We start from the raw sequence: 20,115 nt of genomic DNA, 5'->3' as shown, positions 1-20,115 counted from the left end.
GCATTCTCTTCTCCAAGTTCCTTTAATTCTGCTTTGTGAACTTACTGCTTAATTAAATTATAAAATTAATGTCAAAAGTACTACCAAATCTTCTCCACATTAAAGTAACATTTTCCTAGTGTATTTTCTCTTTCTGAGATAGGAAGTGCTCAGTTTCCCTGGGCTCAGGTTTCAGGACACATCTCTGGGTTTCAAGCCATTCCCCAGGGTTTCAGGCTCTTCCTGTAGGCCTGCTCTAGAGGAAAGTTACTGTAACTTGTTAGACCTATTTTCAGCACCAACACAGGGATATTGAGACCTAGGGGTTGGCTTATGCAAATCCAGTGGCTGGGCATGCTCAGTAGAGAAGGGTTAGCTGGTAGCTGAATGACCTCTCACTTGGGGTATGAAAGAGCACAGAATATTCTTGAATGTTTTTGGTGCGTGTGATAGGATTTGACAATGAACATGCTCCAAGAAGAGACCAAACATACATGTGCAAGACTAATGTTACATAACTGGGAACCACCCCTTAATTGAATAATCATTAGATAGAAAAAATGTAAAAGCTGAATCCTGGCAGAAGGTGGGGTTGTTACTCACTTTCCTAGGGCCAGCCTGCACTTCGCTGGCTGAGGTGTGTACGCTTTACTTTGTATGAAGCTCATTTTTAGCAGATGGCTGCTCACTCTCTTGAGCCAGCCTGCACTCTGTACTGAACTTTAAGTGTGCATTTCTTTTTTTTGTCTTTTTTACTGACCAGTAACAGGATCGCAACCCTTGGTGTCGCGCCCGTACCGGGGACCGGCAACGGGATCGCAACCCTCGGTGTTGCGCCCGCACCGCGCTCAGCCAGTGAGTGGGAACTGGTCTCCACATGGGATCCGAACCCTCGACAGGAGCACCGCCGCGCTCCCAAGCGGCGCACTCTCCAGTGCACCACCGGGCCGGCCCTAAGTGTGCATTTCTTACATTTGTATTAAACTTGGAGTGGGCCCTGCTCAGTCTCTAGAGCTAGGTTGCACTCTCTCTGTGAAATCGGTATCACTTATTCATCATATTAAGTCTGTTCTCACTTTTTACTGTGACTCTGCTCTTGAATTCTTTCCATGGTGGAGTCATGAACCTGGTAAGAGGATGTGGGTTGAGGCCAACTATCGGGCCCCCCAGACCCTTCCTCCAGCATTACTTCCATATTCTTACCCGTCCAACCAGTGTAAGCTGAGCAGTCATGGGGATCAGCTGTCTTCAGCCCTTCTTCCATCTGCTGTAGAAGATCTTTGATTTTGGTCTGGATCCGCTTTATGAAGTCATGGATGATCTGAGAACCAAACAAAGAGACAACTTTTAATTGCACAAGAATAGGACAATGCTGTAATAAATACTTTAACTGCATACAGACAGAAGTTATTTCACCTGGCCCATCTCAGTGTTCCACGGTTGAAGTCTATCTTGGCTTTTATAAGTTTAGTTTTTCAATGAGATAATGTCCTATATTATCTCTAATATATACTAAAACTAATATATACTAAAACTCACAAGTAGAATCATGAAAATAATTTGCAGAAACTGAAGAGAAAAACCAGAAAAGAAAAGATAGATCTGACCGCACATTTTAATTCAATAAGGTAAAGAACATAAGATAGTTTAAAGGTTAATGACAAAGGGTAAATACTTGTAACGTAAGATACCATAAATCAAAAAAAGAACATAACAATACAGAAATAGACCCAAAAATATTATTGTATTTCATATAAAAGAAAAATCAAATGATAAGCATATGTAAAAATATTCAATCACTTAGTGATTAATGAAATGTAAATAAAAACCAATACCATGGTTTTCCTAACAGATTAACAAAGAATAAAAATTTTTAAAAATATTAAGCCCCAAAGCTGCTTAGAGCAAAGAAAGCAGGTATTCTTACTCGTTGCTGGTAGTCTATCCCAAAAGAAATTTGCAATATTCTTAAATATGTAGTTGATAGTGTTGTTAAGATCATTTCTGCCTTTGCTCATTTTAAAAGTTCTAGTTGCTATATCAATTACTGAGGGGTATTAAAAATCTCTGACTATGATTGTAAAATTGTTTATTTCTCCCTTTAATTCTTTTTCTTTTTTTGTGATCTTGTGTATTTTGAAGTTCTGTTACAAGGCACAGACTAACTCAGGACTGTATGTCTTCCTGACAAATTGACTCATTTTCATAATGAAACGTCCCTCTGTGGGACTGTAGACAAAATGCTTTTATGTTCTGCACATTAGGGTTTTCAGCACAAACCTGACTATAATTTGGAATTTTGGACTAAAAGTAAACCTGAGGAATTAATTTCCAACACTATACACAGTGAGAACTCCAGGGAGGCTTACTTAACCCTGGAGGTAGATGTTTACATTTCAAAAGGAGATGAGGCCCTGGAACAGGGCGACACTTCTGATTTATAAACTGAAGAAAACGGGCTTATCTGTTCCAGACAGAGATTTACGCACCTTCCAGAGGGTTAGAGTAGGATGATTCCCATGAGACTCTTTCAGAAGGGAAAGGGTGACAACTGCTTCTTCCCCTTTACAAAAAGCACAGAGAGCTTATTTTTCTTCCTTCCCTCCTTGTCTACAACACACACGTTGTGTATGTGGGACGGGTGACCCTGCCTTCACTCCCCCCCACCCACCAGGTAAGGGCTAGGACACAGGGAACCACCCTGCTTATTTGCTGACAGGTAAATAACAAGAAATCCCTGATCCAAAAACCACTTGCATACACCAAGGACAAAATTCTTTATCTTCCTGTCACAGAATCTATCCCACATGGGACGAATGAAGTCCCCTCAGCTCTCTGATGTCTGCTGAGCCTGGTCTGCCGTGTGCTCACTTGCTACCTCTGTCTTTATGTTTAAAGTGCGTCTCCTGTACAGCACGTGGGTAGGTATGTTTTGTTTATTTTTTGTTAATTCATTCTGGTAGTCTTACTTGGAGTATTTAGTTCTCTGATTTTAAATGCAACTATTGATAGAGTTGGTACTGAATCTACCACTTTGCTGTTTTCTCCTTGTTTTCTCTGTTCCTCTCTTCTCCCTTTCTTGCCTCTCCCACCACATTTTTGGAGTATTTGAATATATTTAAAAAGTGCATTTTAACTCTCCTGCTGAGCTTTTAGCTATATTTCTTTGCATTATATTTTAGTGGTTGCTCTTTATCTTCACCTTGATTTGGGCTTCTTTGTGTTCATTCTGCTTGGTATTTGTTGGGCATTTTGTATCTATAAATTTGTTTTTCATTGACTTTGTAAAGTTCTTAACCATTATCTCTTCAAATATTTTTTTTTCTGCTCCATTCTTCCTCTGCTCTCCTTCTATGATTCCAGTTACACATATGTTAGATAGTTTGATAATGTTAAACCAGAAATCTGCTCTAACTGAGATCAGCTAAATTCCTAACGGCCCTGGGGAATCTTGAATGGGGCAACAGCCATGTCCACACATTCTGGAACTACTGCCACAAAACTACTTTTAACCTGCCACCAGGCTTTCCAATTCCTAAAGAAGTATTAATGAGGGATGCTGAAAATGTATCTCATGATCCTCACTCATACATCCGGACCTAGGATGCAACGGAGAACCAATCACTAACCTATGTGATGCTGTGTAACCAACAGGAGACCTAATGCACTGATGAAGCGGCTGTTCCCTTTTCTCTCCTTTGTTCTTCACTTTTCTGTGACTGTAAAAATACTGAAGTCCAGCTGACCCTTTGGAAAGCACTTCCCAAGGCCACTTGGTGGTATTTTCCTATGCCACGGTCACACATATTGGCTAAAATAATTTTTTTTTATATTTTATCAGTGCCTTGGGATTTTTTTTGCAGGTTGACAACTATAATCTAACAGGTTCCTAAAACCCTGTTATTCTTTTATTCCCTTCAATCTTTTTTCTGTTTTTCACACTGCATAATTTCTATTGATCTATTTTCTTTTTTCTTTTTGTCTTTTTTCGTGTCCGGCAACGGATCGCCACCCTCAGTGTCGCGCCCGTACGGGACCGGGACCGGCAACGGGATCGCAACCCTCGGTGCTGCGCCCGCAACTCGCTCAGCCAGTGAGCGGGAACCGGTCTGTATGTGGGATCCGAACCCTCGGCGGGAGCGCCACCGCGCTCCCAAGCAGCGCACTGTAGCAGTGCGCCATCGGGCCGGCCCCCTATTGATCTATTTTCAAGATCATTCACTCTTTCCTCTGTCATCTCCATTCACCTGCTAAGTCTATCCAGTGACTATTTTTTTTTTTATTGAGACATAACTGATTATACATATCTGTGGGGTACAGAATTGAATATCAATACCTATGTACAATATGTGATGATCAAATTCCAGTGACTTAACTTCAGAGATATTTATCAGTTCTAGAATATTCATAAGATTCTTTTTTTATGGTTTCTATTTCTCTGCTGAGAGTTCCTATTTTTTCATTCATTAAAAGCATATTTTGTTTTACTTCATGGAGGATAGCTATAGTAGTCACTTTAAAACCCTTGTCTGCTAGTTTCACTATCTGGTTCATTTCAGGGTTGAACCCAGCTAATTTTCTTTTCTATTGAACACGTTTCTGTTGCAGGAGAATAGATTATAGCATCCCATAATATTGCCTTTTTGACATAAGGACTATTTTGAGCTGTGGGCAACTGAGGAGAAGCAGATACAAGGAAAGCTTCCTGCCCTTCCCCATTTGCTTAGAAGCAGAGCATAGATTTACAAAGGTGTCTGTCCTCCCCTCTCAACCAGTGAAGACAACTCTACACCTGAATCAGCCAAAGAAAGCATCAGAGGAATCCACATAACAAACTCCTATTTATTTGCCTTTCCAGGATACCCACACATAGCTCAAAGTCCTTTTCCATTGTCTTGCCAGTTTTCTAAAAGTGTTACTGTTCTTTGTTGAAGAGGCCTTACAAACCAGATTTCTGAACCATCTCTTTGAGACTGGCTATCTTCCAAGAAATATACATGTTACTAAACTTGTTTTTCTTTTGTTAATCTGCCTTTTGAACAGGGGTCTGTCCAGCTAAGAACTCTGAAGGGTACAGAGAAAATTATTTTTCTCCCCTATACTATTTTCTCGGTTCTTCATATATCAGTAATTTTGTACTGAATCTGGAATTCTAATTTGTAGACTGCTACCTTGCTTGTATTGAATTGCAAATTGTTTCTTGGGCAGCAGCTCTGATCTCAGTTCAGACATGCTGTCTTTAGCTGAGCTTCTTTGAGTCTGTTCCAGGCATGCATAGTTCAAAATTTGGTTAGATACACATTTAGGTAAAATTTGAGGATCCTTTCTCTGGCTCATCTCTCTTCCCCATTGTCTTTAAAAGCCACGGGTACCCAGTCCTCTAGTCCCCCTACTGCCACTGTGTGCACCATGTAAATGGCACTTAGCTCCAGGATAAAAGATATGGAGATGGGGACTTACTTCACAGGACTCTCCCCCAATCACATTCTACAGAACTTGGACGTCATGCAATTCTATACACAACCATATACTGTAGAACTGGGATGTAATACCAAAAAGCAACTACACTCTGGTCTGCTCATTCTCCAGTGATTTTGAGTAGTGGCTTTTTATATTATATACAAGTTCTACAGTCATTTTCTACAGGAAGTCCTCCAGTAGGGCCCATCATTACTGGCAGTAAAAGTCTGTTAAAATTACTTTTTAAGTTAAAAAATATTTCCAGTATATGCACCTTCTTGTGTACCCAGCTGCACTTAATACTTTTAAAACCTCCATCCCTGCCCACATTTTTAAGCCATTGTAAGTAACAGCTGAGCATTCAGAGATGGGTATATCCATTTTAAGATCACCAATTATATCAAAGAGAACTTAAATGGGCATATTTGCAAGTATATATTTCTGTTATAATACGGGTGTTGATATGATTTTTCCCCCTTAACATTATATGTATTTACTTGCCCAAGATTATAATGGGCAGGCTAGACAATGGATTCTATTAAGTGGCTAAAACACAGCAAATGTGCTTACTTAAATAAAATGATAAAGATAGCACACTAATGAATGCAGTATCAATGATATTCCACCCATCTCAAGGTGATGTAGCAGGTACTATACAGTTTCATTCTCCCAATCTTTGCTTACTAGCAATGCTTTCTGGACTTACTCCCTACAGTTGTGATGATGTGCTTACAAATGTATTTCACTTTGCTGCTGTTAATGAATGTGCCCAAAAGAATAACTGTCTGATTCTCCATCCAACTGCTTAATAACTTTTGACTCCAAGTTAGTAATTTAAGCCTCCTGAGTCTTGCCCTTTGGTTTCTACTGTAATCAAAGAGATACAAAATAATTTACATGAGAAGGAAAACACTGGAGTAATACCTCTTTAATACCCGATGTTGCAGAAACTGTAAGAGAGTAGGAAGTTTTATCTATTCCTCACACCCTTCTTTTTTGCTCTCAGAATTCTGATTATAGTCAGAGCAGCAATGCATCCAGCCCTAGAAGAGCTGCTTGCTTTCCCAGACTCCCTCATGAACAAGGTTGGCTGTGTGACACAGTTCTGACTAGTGAGATCTAAGTTCAAGTCATCTAGGAGATCTTGGAAGGTTCTTATTTTTCTTGATAAAAGAGACACAGTTGGCACTCCCCTTTTCTCTCCCCCTCTGCTGAAAACTTGGATATAGTGTCTGGGGCTACATCAGCCATCTTGTACTACAACAGAACAAACAAGAGAGAAAGACCAAAATAGTTGCTGAAATTCTGGCCCTGAACTTGTCGGAGCTAATAAACACCAAAAGCTGTCTACCTCTACACTTCCTGTTATATAGGGAAAATAATCTGATTAAGATACAGCAGTTCCCCCTTATCCAGGGGGATACATTCTAAGACCCCCAATGGATGCCTGAAACCTCAAACAGCACCAAGCCCTATGTTTTCTCCTATACAATAATGGGCAGGTAGCAAATACAGCGTGGATATGTTGGACAAAGGGATGATTCACATCCAAAGCAGGATGGAGCAGGATGGTGAGAAATTTCATTATACTACTCAGAAAAGTGTAAAATTTAAAACTTATGAATTGTTTGTTTCTGGAATTTTCCATTTAATATTTTCAGACTGTGGTTGACTGTGGGTCACTGAAACCACAGAAGGCAAAACCAAGGACAAGGGGCGACTACCGAACTTCTAGGTTGAGTTTTCTCCTTACTGTAGTTGAATGCAGGCCTAACACACATTCCGTGCAGTCTTAGCTCTGTCATGACAACCTCAGTCCAAAGCAAATGCTATTCACCCTTCACGCCTCATAAATGCTGCTGGAGTATATTTTTAAGGCTTATAATTACTTACTCCAACTCCCTATAATATTTGCCAAAATTTCACTGCAAAAACCATTTCTCTGTCCTTTGCTTTAAGGTACTTTTTCTGATTTCTCTTTTTCTAAGTACCTCTCATAAAAGAGACTTGTAAATTGCTTATACTGGAACCGTAGTCTTGTAAACAAAGAAAATTTATTACACTATAATCCTATTTGCATTTTATGGAGAGTACTAACCAGGAGAATTTTTAACTGGTTCATCTCATTTAATACTGGTATTATAAAGATAACTAACAATTATCGAGCACTTATTACGTGCCTGGCACTAAGTGCTTTATGTGATATTTCAGTTAATCTTTACATTACCAAGTGATTCTGTTTTTTAGGTGAAAAACCTGAGGACTACTCAAGGTCATGTAACAATAAGAAACTGAGCTCTTGGAACCCTGACTAGACTGTCTAATTCCAAAGTTCCTGGGCTCACAAGCTCTGCTTCGTGTGAAAGTTTTTTCTTGATTCTATCTGCACACTTTACCTTTAGATCTTCAAGACTTACAGCCTTCACTCAGTCACACCATATGAATATAAATGCATACCTGCCAGAGAGCACAGAAAGAGCCAGAGTAGTTAAAGAACTTTGGAGATTTCATCTCTGACTCTGAGACAGATTTTTAGCAATTACATTGCAATCAGAAAGAAACTGCTCATTTCCTATATGGTAGGCAATTTTCCCAAACAAGGATGCCCAAATACATTATAAAGCAAAAATATACTGAGGTGGATGTCAATCAACAATTGTAAAAGTCCTTGTAAGGCATCACTGCACCTATTATTGCAAGCGATGCATGATGCATGTTTACGGCAAGATTTATTTTTCTTCCTCACAGAGCTTTTCATAGTAATAAATCTTAGAATTCAGATGGGAGCACTTTTCTCCCGGGGGGATGCAGAGGGAGGAGAGCAGGGGGAGGGGAAGAGAGGGGAAGAAAGAGAGAGAGACTGACAGACACTAGGTGATAATTAAGCATACAAATTACCCCAGTTACGTCCTTGAAATCCCTCTTCAGCCATGATATTTTTTTCCACGTATTTCACAAAAGGAATAATTTACTTCCTAATTTGTTGTTTCCTAGAACGTATACACATTTTCTGTACCTCTCTGCCTGGACTCTAGATTTTAGCCAAGGTGAGGATTCGGCTCAGCATGTTCATAAGCTTTGTTTGGTATTGCATATTGAAAAAATAAAAAGTTGATTTTACAAGTTTTTACAATTTTACAAATATAGGTGATTAGAATGGATCAATACTCTAAAAACTGTTACTGAAGATAAAAGCTCAAATTTTCCTTATCCTGCCAGAAAGCTTAGCAAGCATAATATAAAAGGTATATTAATAACTTAATATATGATAAAATACCCAGCATTATATATATTTCTGTAACTTTCAGATACCCATGAAACAGGTAAGAAAAAAAAGGAAATATAGAACATTAGCAAATTTTGAGTCTAAGGTTATTTTATTATTCTTTTGAAAAACAAATAATCAATGCTTTCCATATGTCAGAAACTGTTATTGGGACATGTGGGGAAAATAGGATAATTTAGTCAGGCTCCCTTGGCTCAGGTCTGGGTCAGGGATCCAGCAGCACATTTCTTGTAAAGGAGTTATGTATGGGTGGAGTTACATATGCGCCAATGCACCTTTTTAGTTTTGTAGCTATTGTGTGTTCTGCAGTTTGTGAAGCAGGCTGGGGGCAGGGCAGAGAGTTTGCATCTAACAATAGAGCACACTTACTCTGCTGGCAGCTGCTCAGTTTCAGTTTTTCTTTGGACTTTGCTGGTAGCAGTTGAGTTTTGCACTGCTTAGCTCATAGTGTTGTGTGTGCTGAACGAAGACTATTCCTCCTTCAGCCAAGTCTCCAAGGACCTTTTTGCCAGTTACCTAGCTCATAGACCTGCATGTGAAGGGTTTGTGAATGGGCTCTAGGGTTCTGTGAGCTTCAGACCCTAGCTCTAGCTCCACAATTGGCATAGTTGGCAGGATTATGCCACAATTGGTATAGTTGGTGCAGGATTCTGAGCAGGTACAGGAGCCAAGAAGCCCTTGGAGGAGGAGGAAATGTGGCTACTTTTGAACACGTTGTGCACCGTGGCCACTTTCCTGTTGACCGGGATCTGGTTGCTGCTCATGGTAATGCAAGGCAGCATAGACCAGGCACTGAAGCAGAAAGCCGCTTGGGAGGGGGAGGAAATGTGGTTGTCTTTGAGCATGTGGTGCCCAGTGGCCACTTTTCTGCTGACTGGAGCCCAGCTGCTGATTACTCTGCTGCAAACTGATAGAGAGCTGAAGAAGAAAGCAGAGTTGTTCAAAGCACAGACAATTATCCTGGAGAATGATGTGCAGCAACTGGAAGATACAAAGCAGAAAGCAGAGTTGTTGAAAGCATGGATGAATGTCCTGGAGGATGACATGCAGCGACTGGCCACTCCAGCTTCTCACACCAGGGAAGACGACGAACCCAGTGGTGAGTTGGGGGAGACTGTGCATCCCCAGGCATGACCTGCCATGCACCAGAAAATGAAACACGAGCAGCCTATGGGACCAGGTGGACAACCAGTGGTCAATCCAATTTACCACCTATGTCCCATATAACCAGGTTGAGTTAATTGACTTGGGGAGACAGTTTCAGCAGAAACAGGGGGAGCCCCTGGTTGCTTGGCTGTTGCAGTTATGTGACCTAGAGTTGGATAGTGTGATATGCTCTGGTGAGGAGATGGAAAAATTGGCCTTCATCACCATGCACCCGTCTCTGAGGCAGCAGCTGCAGAATAGCCGCAGGTATCCACAAGGGCCAGGTAATCACTCCTTAATGGAATGGGTGAGTGCAACTGCCCGAATCGTGTGGGCAAATGCTAAAGAACTGTCCAAGATTGTTAGTAAATGGTAAACATATGCTGAGTTAGTTCAAATAATTCGAGAGCTGGGGATTCGGCAGTCCATGTTTAATGTGAACACTCGTGGCCCAGACAATGAAAATTTTACAGGCAGCATGAGAGACATAGTGCTGCAGAATGCACTGTCAACATTCTTTGGGTCACTGATGACCACACTGGCCCCATATATAGGCCGTCCTATACATGAGGTAATGACCACGATAGCCAGCCTGGGTGAAGGAGAGGAGAGGAGACAAGCAAAAGGGGTCCAAAAGGTGGCTAAGACCAAACCCCCAAGAAATACTCGGGATTTTATCCCAAAGGGACCAAGCAAGAGTTGCCGTAAGCAGATGTGGCTTGACTTGCTTGCAGCAGGGGTTGATAGGAAGAAAACTGACCAGCAGCCAAATGCAGTTCTGTTTGTCTTGTGGCTGCAATTATGCCCTGAACAGCATTTTATTAAATGTTCAGAAACAGGTAGCAAGGTATGCTCAGTGGATTTAAAGGACTTTCTGGTTGCTCCCAAGGAGGCAAATGAAATGTTCAATTTTGAATAGGGAGCAGGACAAGGTGCTCATCTTTTGGGGGCAGGTGAGGACTGGAGGTCTCATGTTGAATTGGCAATGATGAAGCTGATGCACTGGCTAAGGTAAGATGGCTGGAGAGAGCTCCAGCAGCTGATGTGGCTGGGTGGCTACACTGGAGAATGCAGCATGCTGGCTGCAAGACCAGGTGGTCGATTGCTTGCCAGGTGCTGTGTAAACCTGAGAAAGAATGCTCCTGATGAGCTGATGTGCACCCGATGAGCAGATGGGTACCCCTAATGGGCACATAACTAGTGTGAGAGTGCCCCTGACATGGTGGCAGATGAATCTTGTGGGACCACTGCCAAAGTCAGAGAGTTACTAGTCTTCTGTTTGTATGGCCTTGTGGGGCCCCAAACCAGGTAAGATACCTATTCCTGCAACCATCCTTTCTCAGGATGGCAAACTGGCATGTATCTTACCAGAGGGGTGAGAAGTTCCCCTATCGGTACCAATAACCCTTCTGTCTTTTTGCCCATAGTGTTCTGGCTGCAGGCACCGCACCAGAGTTGACTGGGCACATACATACGTTGGTGTGATCATCTACTGAATATGCACTGCACTTCACATCAGTATGATTACAAGATTCCCATGGAAAATCACACCAATGATGACTACTAACCGGACATGTGTGACTAAAGGACACAGAAAGGACAGAACTACAGGACAGCCTTAAGGACAGGTCTTAAGGCATATCAAACAGACAATAGGTTGCATAAATAAAAGGGTCATTTATCCCCCCTAAGGGAACATTGCAGAAGATTTTTAATGTGGAGATTGTATGGGGAGGGACCCTGAAGGGGTGGATTGTGGGGAAAATAAGATAATTTAGTCAGGCTCCCTCAGCTCAGGTCTAGCTGGCACATTTCTTGTAAACAAGTTGTGTGGGTGGAGTTAGTGCGCATGTGCACCAATGTTATCTTTTTAGTTTTGTAGCTATTGTGTGTTCTGCAGTTTGTGAAGCAGGCTGGCAGCAGGGCAGAGAGCTTGCGTTTCACGTTTACTCTGCTGGCAGCTGCTCAGTTTCAGTTTTTCTTTGGACTTTGCTGGTAGCAGTTGAGTTCTGAGTTTCTCTTCGCACTGCCTAGCTCATAGTGTTGTGTGTGCTGAACGAAGACTATTCCTCCTTCAGCCAAGTCTCCAAGGACCTTTTTGCCAGTTACCTAGCTCATAGACCTGCATGTGAAGGGTTTGTGAATGGGCTTGAGGGGTCTGTGAGCCTCAGACCCTAGCCCTAGCTCCACAGGACAAAAAGTGGAATAAGATTGGTTCCATGCTGCCACAGCCCCGCCCCCGCCAAGTTCCTGGTCTAATGAGACCAACATAAGAAGAATTATGATTCTGCATGATAAATGCCTGGCTAGTGATATACAACATGGTACATTCAGGAAAATGTATATGTACACGTAGACTGATACATGAGGACTGCAGACATGTCTGCAGCCTGGAGCTACAAGGAAATGGTACATCTTGGAAAACAATCTTTGATTTGCTCTTGCAGAAGGTATGGAGGAATTCACTAGGTTTGCTATCAGATGCGTGCTCCCCGAGGCAGGCTGGTGGGGGTATGGATTGGAGAAAGAACATTTCATAATCTCAGATCTCCTAGGCTAATGATCATTTGTAAGTAAAATGCTCTGTGATGGTTTATATACATGAAGGGTATAGGCTTGGTTTTCAAACATTCCATTCTGCAAACAAAAAAGGATAAAACAAAAGTATCCCAATCCTTACCTCAGAGTTAATTACTGAAGTTGGGAGGTGGGGGCAGCTGTATCTTTTGACAGTAAAGAATTAGATGGTAGTTGGAAACATCCACTTTCACTAATGCTATTTTCAATAAACAGGTCCTTACCTAAACTGAATCTGAATCAAGAAAATGCAATTTGCTTAAATGTTTGAAAAGAGCTCAGTCTGCTAAAAAAAACAGCACAGATTTACATAATCAGCTGTTTCTGTTTTTCTTATTTCAAACTCAAAAATATTATAGAAAATATTATAGATTGTGTATCCTAAGCACACATCTCAGTCCAATTTTGATGTTTATCACAAAAATTCATTGATAATCTGCTGTGTATACTCTCTAGGGGATATATATCATAACCACAAGGAAGTTTATAATTGCAATAAAAAGCCAAAACAAACTGCTAAGTCATGGTATATTAATAAGCTGCACACAAAGGCTCAAAACATACATAATTACAGTTAAAGGAATGATAAGGAGCCCAGGGAGACAGTGGAATTTCGAGGTTAAATCATGTTTAATTATGGAAAGCTCTCAGTGAAAAGTTAAGTTTATTTTGATTAAGCAATTGCTGCTTGGTATTAACTAAAATCTATGGAGGAGAGAGGAACATTTTCTGAAAAGGAAACTTGTATTCAATTCTATTCAAGCAAAGTTTGCTCAGAACCTATTCTAGCCCTAGCAGGCTGCTAGCTGTGCCTTCAGAGTATACTCCCTCACCCAGGACCTCCACAAAGTATATCTCACGGTCCTTGTCTTACATTAGCTTATAGAGTAACACCTAGTAGACCAAGATGTTGACAATGTATACATAACATTCTAGATACGGAAGAGATTTTTTTTTTTTTTTTTTTTTTTTTTTTTTTTTTTGACTGGTAAGGGGATCGCAACCCTTGGTGTGGTGTCGCCCACACCGCGCTCAGCCAGTTGAGCACACCGGCCATTCCTATATAGGATCCAAACCCGCTGTGGGAGCGTCGCTGTGCTCCCAGTGCCGCACTCTCCCGAGTGCGCCATGGGTTCGGCCCCCGAAGAGATTTTTAAAAAATAAAATTATGCTATTAATATGCAAAAATGGTTCTAGTAAAACAATAAACTTTTTTTCCCATTACATTTAATCATTCATTGAGCAGACACTACTGAGTACCCACTATGTTCCTAGCTCAATATCAAGTGGTGGTGATATCTAAAAATAATAACTCAAGCATATTTAACAAAAATTCTGTTCTCAAAGAGTAAAGTGGGAAGAAAAACAAAAATGGATTACAGTATGACTTTGGTAATCATGGGTTACATGTTCAGAGATCCTGTTTGAGGTTTCAAGCATAACCATGTAAATCTGAAGACTCCTGTCACAATATATGGTAATTTGCAATTCTGTTGAGGCCAGAATGTGAACAGCATGAGCTGGCAGAATTGTGGGCAGAATTCCCAACCTCCACATCTCCAAGTGGCTTGGCTATTACTTATCATCCTCACCACCATCGGCAGAAGTCCCTTGGCCTGGGGATCTTGTTAAAATGCAGATTATGGTTCCCTGGGTCTGGATGGAATCCGCATTTCTAAGAGTCTTTTGGGAATGTTGGTGATTTTGGTCCACATACCTCACCTGAGAAAGTACACAGAGTATATCCTTCTCCCACCCCCCATGCAACACACAAACTACTTCAGTTCATTTTGAATAAACAGAAAAATAATTATATTTCTCTCAGCAATTGAGAAGTGCACATTTCCTTATGTTTCCGTAACATATTATGACGTCAAACAAATTTTGAGGCAAAAGAGAAATCCTCTTTTAAACAAAAACATAAAAAAATTAAATAATTAGAAAATTAAGCATTTCCAATAGCTCAAAATTATTGCAAGTTACAGCTACCAAATAAAAGTTTTCCTGATTCTATTTCTCTGTAGAGAAACTTTTAAATCCTTCAGATTGACCAGAAACTATAAAACTCCTAGAAGAGAACACAGGGGAAAAACTCCTGGACACTGTCCTTAGCAATGATCTTTTGAATATTACACCAAAAGCTCAGGACACAAAAGCAAAAATAAACAAAAGAGACTACTTCAAACTGAAAAGCTCCTACACAGCAAAGGAAACAGTCAATAAAAAGGAAAAGCAGCCTGTGGACTGGGAAAAACATTTGCAAGCCATATGTCTGATAAGGGGTTAATACCTAAAATTCATAAAGAACTCATACAATTCAACAGTGGAAAAACAAATAACCCAATTAAAAAAATGGGCTAAAGACCTAAATAGACATTTCCCCAAAGAAGTCATAAAAACAGCCAACAGGTATATGAAAGGGTGCTTAACATCATTAATCACCAGGGAAATGAAAATCAAAGCCACCATGACATACCACTTCATATCCATTAGGATGGTTATGATCAAAACAAATGTTGGCAAGTGTGTGGGGAAACAGGAACTCTTGCACACTGCTTGTAGGAATGTAGACTGGTACATCCACTGTTGAAAACAGTATGGAGGTTTCTACCACATATCCCAGCAATCAATCCCTCTTCTGGGCATATAACCAAAGGAAATGAAGTCACCACTTTGTAAAAATATCTGCACTTCCATGTTCACTGCAGCATTATTCACACAATAGCCAAGATATGGAAACCTAAGTGTTCCTCCATGTGTGAATGCATAAAGAAACTGTGGTAAATCTACACAATGGAATATTATTCAGCCCTAAAAAAGAACAAGATCTTGCCATTTGTCACAACATGGATGAGCCTGGAGGGATACTATGCTAAGTGAAATAAGCCTGACAGATAACGTAAAATATTGCATGATCTCACTTATATGTGGAATCATTAAAAAAAAAATTCAAATTCAAATATGCAGAGATAGAGAACAAAAGCACTGGTTACCAGAGATGGAGGTGGGGGAGAACAAATAGGGAGGTGTTGGTCAGAGGACACAAAGTAGCAGATATGTAAGATGAACAAATCTAGACATCTAATGCATAACATGAGGACTACAGGTAATGGAATTGTTCTGTATATGGGATTCATGCTAAATAAGTAGATTTCAGTTTTTCTTGCCTCAAAAACAAACGGGTAACTATGAGAGATGATGATACATTCATTTGCCTAACTTGAACACTCACCGTCTGGTTCTAGGGGTACATTTCCAACAAGTTCCACTGGTATGGTATCACAGCAATTTCTCTGCCAGCCAGTGAGCTATAGCAACACCCTCCCTGACAAGTTCAAGATGTCAGCCTGGCTGCAGGGCTCTAAATGTATGCTCTTAACATTTATGCTCTTGGGTAATCCCTCCGCTCGAGTGTGGGCTGGACTTACTGCCTTGCTTGTAATGAATAGGATATGGCAGAAGTTATGGTATGTCACTTTTGAGATTGCATTATAAAATGACCACAGCTTCTATTTTTGGATGCTCTTGTATACTTTCTCTCTTTGCTCACTTAGTCTGGGGAGAGCCGGTGGCTATGTCATGAGGCAGCCCTACAGAGAGGCCCATATGGTGTGAAACAAGCACCCAGCCAATAGCTAGTGAGGCCTGCCAACAACTACGTGCATGGGCTTGACAGCAGATTCTCCTGCCCTAGTTGAGCCTTTTAATGACTGCAGCTTCGTGAGAGTCCCTGAGCCATGATTGCCAAGAACCTGCACTAGATTTCTGATCCTCAGATGGTGTGTGAGATAAGTGCTTACAAAGTTGCTAAGTCTGGGGGTAATTCATTACACTGCAACAAACAGCTAATAACAGAGGCCTTTTTCTTGAGTACCCTCTCAGCCCTTGAGGTGGGGCTGCTCCTTACATCTGCTATTCCTATATTCTTTAGAGTTCTCTTTACTTCTCATGAGGCAATCGATTGTTATTCCAATATCATTATAGAGAATAACTCTTTTTATTAAACTTTTCCTATCAAATTGTGTGGTTTCCATTTTCTGACTGGACCCTGTTGATACACAAGATAAAGGTGATGCTGCTGCTCAAAGAACCACACTTTGAGAACCAGTGCTTCAGATTAATCATGATTCAGCTTCTGGAGCTGGGCTCAATTCCCCTTAAGTCTGCAGCCATAACAAAGTCAAGAAAAAGGAAAGGATGAAACGGCTTTGAGATAGGAAACTAAGAGTGTTTGCTTCATTGGCTCACTGCTTTTCATAATATTAGGACCAATATTATAAAAAATGGTATAAAAGCCTACCTATAGAAATATGACTCAGACAAGCACACTTGAGCAGTTTTAGAATTGGGGGTGAATTTTATTGATTGATTATACCACACATATATGTAGCTAACCTAAAATAAGATCAGGTAATAAATTACGTAAAGAATACTTAGTAAGAAACTGAAACTACACAATGCTTAATTTACAAATTAACAAGTTATCCTCTGGATTAGTATTAGTTTCCTAGGGCTGCCATAAAGTACCACAAAGTGGGTGGCTTAAAACAAGAGAAATGTACTGTATCACAGTCTGAAGGCTACAAGCCCCAAATCGGTGTCAGCAGGGCCACGCTCCCTCTGACACCTACAGGTGCAGAATCTTTCCTTGCCTCTTCTAGCTTCCAGTGTTGGCTGGTAATCCTCGGCATTCCTTGTCTGGTAGAGCCATCCTTCCAATCTCTGCCTCTTGTCAACACATGGCCATCTTATTCCGTGTATCTGTGTGTAAAGCTACTCGAACATGCCAGTTGTCGGGCTCTTTTACCTGCCAGTAATCCTGCACCAACTGGGCCAATTGTCGAGCTACGGCTGTCTGGTCCTCACAGACCCCTCAAGCCCATTCACAGGCTGGGTCCCAGACCCCTCACATGCCAGGCTGGGTCACTAGACCCCTTACACGCAGGTCTATGAGCTAGGTAACTGGCAAACAGGTCCTTGGAAGCCATAGGTTTAAAAGCATGGCTGTGTTGAGCAGAGGCTGCCGGAGGCAGTCGTCAGTGCGCCTGCTTCACAAACTGAAGAACACAAGAATAGCAACAAAACTAAAAAAGATACATCGTGAGCATGCGCACTAACTCCACATCCCACCCCACCCCCACCCCATTTGCTTACAAAGGATGTGCTGAACCACACCCAACTAGACCTGAGGTGAGGCTCCTGACCAAGCCATTCTATTTTCCCAACACTCTGCCTCTCTTCTGTTCTTACAAGGACACCAGTCACACTGGGTTATGGGCTTACACTACTCCAGTATGACCTGATCTTAACGAATTACATCTGCCACGATCTTACTTCCAAATAAGGTCACATTATGAGGTTCTGGTGGTTAGGACTTCAGCACATCTTTTTGAGGGAAGAACACAATTAGACCCTCAACACTCTCATTTTCATGAAATTTCATTTCTATCAAAACAAATGCACAGTTTGATATCATCTAACTGCACTCTTAACATATTTTAAGAATTAAAAATGTAAAAATCTATCAGTCGTAAAAATATCTAATAAAGAAGACAGTGGCACTTCATTCATATTCATTTTATCTTATGGCTTTCCTATAACCACCTTTTAAAACGACTACCCCTCTCTCCCTTTAATGTTTTCTCATGTTCACATTCAAGAACAATACAATTTCCATTTTCCCCTTTCTTTGGTATGTAATCACAACCACTGGCATAGATTCTCCACCCCAACTTATTTTAAGTAATTATCTTACTACTTATGCACAGAGATATCACAAGCCCCATTAGCTATTTGTGGTTTAATTTTCTCTTAAACATAAGTCAGTTTGTTATATAGCTGAGATCAAAACCACATTTATCCAGATATAAATGGTAAAAAGAAAAATACACAATTTCAGAACTTTTGAGTTGGACCAGTATTTATATTGTGATGTTGAAAATGAAATTCACCTGCTCCCACATCTCTGTTCTCATGGAGACTGTTACCCCCATCAGATGGCTGTCGAGTTCATTTCATTCATCTTTCACTAAACATTGCAGTAGCCTCCTTACTCCAAGGGTAGTATTGAGATACCAACTGATAATATGTATCAATGATGGATATTTTTAATGCTTGCCAGAGATTTATTTTTGTTAATAAAGAATTTGAAGACTAAATCACAAATATAGCAGATATATGTATATAAAAAGAGGAAATCTAGACAAACACCAATAGTGACATGAATTCTAAAACATGATTTAAAGGGCAGAGAGAGGCCAACATTCATTGAGGCCCTACAGAAGGTAGCACATTAGGCAGTTTGCCAGGCAATTTATAGACTTTAACTCAGTCACTAACATCCCTGAGTGAGAAATTGTTATCCACAGTTTTTAACCACATATTAAACAAAAAGGCTGAGAGAAGTTATATGCCCAAGATTCCACATTCAGACCAATGGCTCTTTCAAGATTGCCTTTGAGACAGAGTAGGGCTAGGCCTGTGAACCAAACTGACTCCATTTTCCCTGCCGAGGACACTTTGCTACTTTTCCACTCCTCAGTCATAAGACTCCCGAAGGCACATGTTTACCCCATGGCCTGCCCTGATAAAACAGACTAACAGAAGAACAGATACTCAGTGAGTTGCAAAACCCCTCCCCAAGGCTTGTTTACTGTAATTGTAAAAACTAAGTTACAGATTAACCTTAAGACACTTCAAGGTGACCACCACAATGACCCTCCTGGGGTAACGATCAGGACCACCACCACCATCTCGGTCCTACTGAGCAGGTGCAAGGACCAAAGCTTTAACTAAGCATCTGACCATGACCCAACCAAGAAGAAAAGAATGGACCACCTCCAGTGATGCTGGCCTACATCCTTTAACTCCTTTTCCTATAAAAGACTGAACAGCTCCCCTGGGAGGGAGGGGGCCCTAGCTTTCCCGTATCTACCCCCCTGTATGCATAAGTCTATCCTCATTTTTAATAAAGCGTTGCTTGCTTTACTGCTGGGTGCATTGTTCATTTCTACGACTTTGGGACCCAAGAGCCTAACTCGGTAACACCTTCTTAGTTTTAGCCGACTTAACCCCTTTCAAATATAAAATACACCAGGAGCCAGGGACGTGGAGAGGAACTTGGATCAGTAAGTCAGTGGAAATGACAACCTGGTGAACGTATGTTTTTACCAACATGACAACAGTGTGCTGATGCTCACATCTTCCTCTACTTCCACTTTTCCCCTCCAAATCAGCGTCTGTTTAAAGACCTTTGTTCAGCCAACTATAAAAGCATTTAGGATCTGCGCTTCTTCGTGAGTTCATCTCCCCAGGAGGGCGCCCACGTCCCGTGAAACGTATTAGATAAATTTGTGGGCTTTCCTCCTGCTCATCTATTTTTTGTCAATTTAATTTCCTGGCCCAGCTCAGGACCTTAGGAAGGTAAAGTTTTGCCTCCCTCCCTACACCCATTCCCAATTCCTGGACACGCGGACAAAAATGACCAAGGCGACGGACTGTTTGACAACAACGCTTTTCCGCTGTTGTTCCCGGCTCGTGAATCCCGGGGGTTGAGGACGGGAGCTGGGCGGGCCCGAAAAAAGCACAGCCGGCCTCGGGAAGGCCCGTGCAGCGGGGCGGCCCGCGCGTCCAGACGGGGGGCGCGGCCTCCGCCCGAGAGGCCCCCG

The 20,115-nt window shown here is 41.3% G+C and overlaps 1 protein-coding gene across 1 annotated transcript in view; it reads right to left on the bottom strand.

Moving 5' to 3' along the window:
- The window catches only part of LANCL2 (LanC lantibiotic synthetase component C-like 2 (bacterial)), a 55,723-nt gene that overhangs the window by 34,643 nt on the left and 965 nt on the right, over window positions 1-20,115 (bottom strand). The window contains exon 2 of the mRNA XM_008578662.1: window positions 1,183-1,300. Within this exon, the coding sequence (XP_008576884.1) occupies window positions 1,183-1,300 (118 nt within the window). The remainder of the gene's footprint in view (window positions 1-1,182; window positions 1,301-20,115) is intronic.

This window comes from Galeopterus variegatus, unplaced genomic scaffold (genome assembly GCF_000696425.1).
Source record: "Galeopterus variegatus unplaced genomic scaffold, G_variegatus-3.0.2 Scaffold1737, whole genome shotgun sequence".
NCBI classification, from domain to species: Eukaryota; Metazoa; Chordata; class Mammalia; order Dermoptera; family Cynocephalidae; genus Galeopterus; species Galeopterus variegatus.
This window is presented reverse-complemented; position numbering and strand designations above follow the sequence as displayed.